The following is a 7,435-nucleotide window of genomic DNA, read 5'->3' on the forward strand; positions in this document are numbered from 1 at the left end:
TAGTTCCCACGCCTCCCGCCAGGTGCGCTTCGCGCGCTCCCAGTCCGGCACGGGCTCGGCGTGCGAGAGAACGAAAAACGGGTTCGGCCACGCTGTTGCCTCGGCAACCGCATCCCCGCCGGTGGCGTCGGCGCCGCTAGCGAACAGCGCGACGACGACGTCGGTCGCCAGCACGAGCGCGAAGTGGCCGACGACGGTCGCGGCGAGCGTCGGCACGCTCTGCACGCGCGCCGACATGACGCGCAGCCGCGTGGCGCGCAGCAGCGCCAGGAAGACAACGCTGAATGCCGACGTGAGGCAGGGGAAGGCGATCGCCTGCAGCAGGTAGGCGGCCCACGGCGGCAGCGTGCGGCGCGCGTTGTAGGCGTCGACGAACATGTAGCAGGCGCGCGAGAAGCCGAGAGCGAGCAGCAGCAGGTTGAGCGCGACGAAGTAGCCCTTGCCGACGACGTGGACGTCGGCGTCATGATGTTCGTCTGCCAGGTGGCGTACGTCGGCTGGTCGGCGACGCTCGCCGTCGGCTACATGTGCGTGTCGCTTCACGGCGGCCGCACGCAGACGCGCGACGACGACGCGCGCGATGGCGACCTTCGGCCAGCGCTTGACCGACGCGACGCCCGAGATGGTCAGATCGGTGAGGCTCGCTCGCCGCACCTCTTTCTCGTCGTCGCGCTGCTCGCCGCGTCGCTCGGCGTCGTCTGCGCGGCGCTGCAGGCGTTCGCCGTCGTCGTCGTCTACGGCGTTCGCTCGCCGACGCCGCCCGCCGCCTGGCCGTGGTGGGGCTACCAGCTCGGCTTCCGTGCCTGCGAGCTGGCGATGGCGTCGACAATCAGCTACGTCGCCACGCGGCCGCTCTACCGACGCAAGCGCGCCCCCTGCTGCGGAGCCAGTGCCGCCCTCTGCCGACCGTGGCGACGCAAACCGAAGGCGGCGCCTGGCGGCGACAGCAGTCCGTTCTGGGTGGAGAGCAGCGCGGGGCGCCACCTGGTGGACAGCTTTTACGGCGAGAAGCTGCGACGACCCGAGGAGGACCGGCTGCCGCTGCGAGCGATGGAGGCGCCCCCTGGTGGCGGCACGCCGGCTCGCGCGCTGCGGCCGACGTCGGACACGTCGGAGAAATCGCGGTCGTCGCGGTCGTCGCGCGAGAAGGCGTCGCGGCCGACGTCCATGATCGTCAGCGACAACGGCTTTATCCGCTTCCGCAAGGTGCGTGACGCGCACGCACGCACGCACGCACGCACACACACACACACGCGCGCACTCACACACACACGCACGCACGCACGCACGCACACACACACGCACGCACGAGCGCACACACACACATAGGCCCTGGTGGTGGTGGTGGTGGTGGTGGTGGTGGCGGGGGGGGGGTGTTGCTGCTATTATTATTATTATCATCATCATCATCATCATCATCATCATAATCATCATCATCATTGTATTTCCCATTGCTGCTACAAACAGCCTCTCTAACGACTCTCCCGTTTCATTTCTCTCCCCTTCTCCCACACTCCACAGGACACGATGGATATCGGAGAGGGCATTGAGATGACGGACGAGGAACAGACGGACCTGGATTCCAGCACGCCAACGAGCCCCTACCGCGGCTGCGACGACAACACCGTCGGCTGGACCACCCCCGCCGCCGGCGGCAGCTACACCTACCGGCAGGTCCCCGAAGCTGACCGCTGGGAGTCCCCGCCGCTGGTCGAGGGAGAGGATGAGGAAGAGGAGGATGAGGGAGAGGGGGACTTCGCGGGGTTTCGGCCTCCGTCGAGCATTAATTTGAACGCGAGCATAGAGGAGGAGCTCAACCAGCGGCTACTGCGCGAGTACAACCGCATACGCGGTTTCTCGAGCTTCCGGCGCGCGCCGTCCATGGTCACGGTGTCGCCTCCCGGCGACGACGACGACGACGACGACGACGACAACGGGGACGACCGTCACGCTGCCTCGATGGTAGATCTCGACGCGAACGTCGCCGACAGGGGGCGCTGCGGCGGCGACAACCGCTCGTGCGTCTCGCTGCGGGAGCGCGCGGCGGCGGCGCCGGGGGTCATGGTGAGGTCAAACAGCGACGTGCCGATCCGGCATGCCGCGGCGACGTCGGCGGCGACGTCGTGGGAGAGGTATCTGCCGCTGCTGGCGGCCGGACACGCGGCGACGACGTCGGCAGAGAGACGTCGGCTGGGCAGCCAGATCTCAGGTATGTGCAGCGAGATAGGACGCTTCGTCGACGACCGCTGGGACAGCATCGTCGAGCTGTAGCCGTCGGTGGGGCAGACTAACAACTAGTGGCGCCATCTATCGATAAGGAAAGAGCATGGTTGAGCTGTCCGGCGACTAACAACTAGTGGCGCCACCTGTCGACGACAAAAGAGCACTGTTCAGCTGTCGGGTGACTAACAACTAGTGGCGCCATCTGTCTATGGCTTATTGTAGCATGGCTGCATGTGGTTATAATCAATCAGACAGATACTAACAACTAGTGGCGCCACCTGCTGGAACTGTAGCCTTCGCAACTGTAGCCTGCATGTCGAGACAGACCTCATTGGGACTAATAGCTAGTGACGCCACCTGACGGGACTGTAGCCTGCATGCTGAGGGACTATCTTCGGTGACTATCTAAAGTGACTAACCTCTTGATCACTATCTGTGGATCAGGAATTGTATGCGTATTGTAAAAAGGGACATGTTAACTTGCACCTGCTTCTAATATAATAAGTCGATCTTCACGTACCAATGTTCTTCTTTTCTTCGTTTATTAACCCAATAAATATGATCAAGAGCTAATAATATATGATGTATTATTATGTATTATTATGTATTATTATGTATTATTATGTATTATTATGTATTATTATGTATTATTATGTATTATTATGTATTATTATGTATTATTATGTATTATTATGTATTATTATGTATTATTATGTATTATTATGTATAATTATGTATTATTATGTATTATTATGTATTATTATGTATAATTATGTATTATTATGTATAATTATGTATTATTATGTATTATTATGTATAATTATGTATTATTATGTATTATTATGTATTATTATGTATTATTATGTATTATTATGTATTATTATGTATAATTATGTATTATTATGTATTATTATGTATAATTATGTATTATAATATAGAGTGAATAATAATAGATCTAATAGCTATATAGCTAATAGATAGAATAATTATCACTAGAATAATATTATTCACTCCTGGTATTATTATGTATTATTATGTATAATTATGTATTATTATGTATTATAATATAAAGTGAATAATAATAGATCTAATAGCTATATAGCTAATAGATAGAATAATTCTCACTAGAATAATATTATTCACTCCTGGTAGTATTATGTATTATTATGTATTATAATATAGAGTGAATAATAATATATCTAATAGCTATATAAATAATAGATTGAATAATTCTCACTAGAATAATATTATTCACTCCATGGTATTATTATGTATTATTATGTATAATTATGTATTATTTATTATTAATTATAATATAGAGTGAATAATAATAGATCTAATAGCTATATAGCTAATAGATAGAATAATTCTCACTAGAATAATATTATTCACTCCTGGTATTATTATGTATTATTTCGTATTATTAGCCCTTGATATGATAAAGACTGTCAGATGCATTGTATGACAAACACCAAGCACCACTTAAAGTACGAGGCTGGGTGACCGTTTGCGCAACTTGCCAATATATTTGAATAACTATTATTGTAATTATAATAATAAATCGTTACCCTCGTATTTATGAGGGGGGGTATAAGTCGCGAGTGGGTTATTGAAATCGTAACTCCGTTGAGTAAGTTTAACTCTAAAACATACACGGATAAGAAGTCGGTCTCGCTCGTTCTCTCGTCGCGCAAATTTTTTACATGCTCGAAGAATGTTTTTGTTTTGTGTTTTTGTTTCTCTCATTTATTTTCTACGCTTTTGCCTCCAGCCCGAGGGATACCCGTGCCAGTTCCGACGATATGCATCACAGACGAAACCAGATGTTACCTCGTGCTGCCACCTGTAGGACTAGAACTCGATGATCAGTGATACGGCGGAGAAACGTATCATAAAAATAAATAATAAATATGATTACTATCGGTAGTGAACGCTAGCAGTGCACGCATGTTATTTATATTCTCGCATTTGATCGGATCCTGTTCGGTTCGCATGCTTTCATATATCGGCAATATTTGTTGTGGGAGTGAGTTGGAAAAGATTCGGGGTTGCTTTTACGCATGCGCAGGTGATTCCCGATGCTTGGAGTACGGACGGATATACAAGTTACTGATTGTTGCGCTTGGCTCTGTCTTTGCTAAAAAATCCGGTCTTTGCTAATTCGGTTTAAGCTTCGTATGGAATGCAGACTGTAAGATCACGCGCGCGCGCATGCGGATTGTCATTATCTGACGTTTAACAGAAGTCCATGTAAATAATACCTAGTTTATTGCGAGAATTTGACAGATTTTGTCGAGTATATTTTCCAAACGACGCATGTGTTGATATATTATTCGTCAGAGCGAGAGATGGCCGCGAGAGACCTTGCGTGTCACTTTAGACTGACTCCAAGACTCCAAGCGTATCCGTGGCTGCGCGCTCAACACCGATCGTCGATTCTTATCGACTATCGGAGCCAGTCTATACGTTCCTTCAAGTTTGGACTGTAATTGCGCACGTCTTAAATTGGAAGCTGACTTCGAAGTGTGTCCAGGTTGATATATATTGTGTCTGGTGTTGTGCAAGGGACTTAATAAGCCTTCCAACTGGTTAAGTTTAGTAAGTAAAGTAGTAGGCCGGGTAAGAGCTGCCATCTACCGGACATCCAACAAACTGTGCAGCTACTAAGTGAAGATCGAAGCAAAACGTGTATTTTTGTACAAAGCAAAACTGCATAGCTGTGTGTATTGAATGTGAAGATGTATATTAAACCAGTAAAACTACAAAAACATCTCATTGGTCATTTTTTTAGTTTTTCGCCTATTATTAGCAGGATAGTGTATGGATAGACATATAGATGGATGGACCGTCGGATGGTCGGGCACACACGCACACACACACGCACACGCACACAGACAGACAGACACACACACACACACACACGCGCGCGCGCACGCACGCACGCACACACACACACACACACACACACCACCACAGACACACATACGCACACAGACACACACACGCACACAGACACACACGCACGCACGCATGCACACACACACACACACACACACACACACACACACACACACACACACACACACACACGCACGCACACACACGCACACACACACAAGGGGTGGAATCGATAACAATTCACGTAACTTTATTGCATTTATTTACTGTCCCCGCGTCATTGTACCGATGTTTAGCACGAACAACATCCAAACGCGGCATGTTGTCATCTTCTGTACACAGAAGCCGATAGATCTTCGCGCATCGGAAACGAAAAATATATCGCCACATACGCCATTATACAAATTACCAATTCCATTACTCACAATAAACAACGTAGCGACACGTATACTGAAATTCCATAGAAATATATGGAGACACTAGTCTAACTAATATTATTTCTATGTGAAATGCCACGATGGGCCCCGTCATACAATAGTTACCGAACGGACGATTGATAAAACAATGTACGTAATAAATCACTCACGAATAATTGGAAGCGAGGCTTTATTATTGATAGTTTATTATTGATGTGTTTATATTAAATTACTTAATGAAATTTATATTATTAAATTCACGTGTACCGCATGTCCGGCATTTCCGGACGTTATTCCATAGTATACTACGGTTAATAATAATATATTATATATGTATATATATACATATATAGGGATATATAACATATACAATATACCATAGTAATACTATGCTTATAAGCTGAAAGGAAGCAGCTTAGACAGACAGTCAGACACGTATTAACAATAAAGCTAGTCGTGCGTAGTTGGTCGCCGAATGCAAAGACGACGAGATTGGAAAGAATGTAGTTATAGAATGAGTGTGTAATAACCTACAACAACCGCGATATAGGTTTATTTATTATATTAAACTTTCACGATTAAGTAATACGTGAATAAATCAAGGTTTTACACAGGATAAGAATTAATACTGAAGACACTCGTCTCAAAAACCATGCTTGTAATATACGCTGACCACTCACTATTATTCTCAATGACCGATGTTCGTCATCGCCACCTATATGACCTCTGCAGTCGCCCGTCGCTAGCCCTGTGCGTTGTCGAGCGAATTCACCCCGCAAACTCTCCCATTACATTCGTTACAGTCATATAGTCATTACAGTCGATATCCTGATCTCTATTAGGTACGGACAGACTGCAAAATTTGATCCCACATCAAACTAGTCCGGGCCAAGCCCGGGCCAGGCGCGCGTTAAATGGCAGCGTACAGACACAAAATACTGAAGCGTATAAATGGGAACGGGTTGACTGTGCACGCTCAGTTGAGCTTGTTACGTCACTTAGTAGACAGCTAGTGTACATTTACGTGAACTAAGTAGGGCTATGCGCATGCGTATTGAGAAATAGCACGTCTCGCGCGTTCCTCTGTCGTCACCTGTGAGTACCTACACATCACACGACCGGCTGACGTCAGCGGAAGCCGCAGACAGACCACTAGGGGGCGCTGCTGCTGTGGTGCTCTCGCTGTTTTCCGCCACGTAGGCAGCAATGGCGCCCTCTACGATGAGCATCTCCACGGTGCGCGTGGAGGGTGCCGGGGTACGGATCCTCCTGCTCACGTGATGTATGACGATCTCCACCAGCAAGCAGACGGCAGCGCCCCCTATACCCATGACGAGAGTCAGGAACAGACTGCGGGTGTGCGAGAAGGAGAGCGACTGGGCGCCGACGACGGGCGGGTAAAACTGAAGACAGTCTTCGGCTCCCTCTGGCAACGTCTCCTTCTTCCACTTATTGATAAATCCTCGCTCTGACAGCGTCTGAATGCCGTAGTTAAGCTGCTCCGTGTAAGGAAAGTGCTTGGGCACGGCGAAGCCTCGGTATCCGGGGTAGAAGTAGACGGGCACCCGCGTGAATCGGCAGTGGCCGTGCTGTAGGTAGTCTTTGGCGAAGAAGAGGATGGCGAGAGTCTTGTCGCTGATGAAGCTGTAATCACCGGACAACACGCGCTCGTACGCCTCCTCTTTTGAATCGATGATTGCGCCATCGTCTACTACGCGGCGCCACAATTGACCGAGGTCAGATTCGGGGTCACTGTTGGAGAGCAGTTGCTCTTCTGATTGGTCGCGATTGAGGAGCGGTGTCAGTGGACTAGTGGCGGCCTCTTGTATGGATGTAAACGGGTAAGAATGGCTGTGTTGTACCGATTGATTGCTGACCAGCTTGGCAGAGTAGGTCGC

General features: G+C 48.9%; 2 protein-coding genes across 2 annotated transcripts in view; one reads left to right on the top strand and one right to left on the bottom strand.

Annotated features, from left to right (window-relative positions):
- Positions 1-465: 465 nt before the first annotated feature.
- LOC106818029 lies at positions 466-4,095 on the top strand. The gene is made up of 3 exons (XM_014822743.1): positions 466-1,206; positions 1,522-2,209; positions 3,995-4,095. The coding sequence occupies exons 1-3, from the start codon at positions 466-468 to the stop codon at positions 4,093-4,095; spliced, it is 1,530 nt and encodes a 509-aa protein (XP_014678229.1).
- A 2,545-nt stretch (positions 4,096-6,640) lies between these two features.
- The window catches only part of LOC106818030 (glutamate receptor ionotropic, delta-1-like), a 1,419-nt gene continuing 624 nt past the window's right edge, over positions 6,641-7,435 (bottom strand). The window contains exon 2 of the mRNA XM_014822744.1: positions 6,641-7,435. This exon is cut by the window's right edge and continues 99 nt beyond it. Coding sequence (XP_014678230.1) covers positions 6,641-7,435 — 795 coding nt within the window.

This window comes from Priapulus caudatus, unplaced genomic scaffold, assembly GCF_000485595.1.
Source record: "Priapulus caudatus unplaced genomic scaffold, Priapulus_caudatus-5.0.1 Scaffold1984, whole genome shotgun sequence".
In the NCBI taxonomy this organism is placed as follows: Eukaryota; Metazoa; Priapulida; class Priapulimorpha; order Priapulimorphida; family Priapulidae; genus Priapulus; species Priapulus caudatus.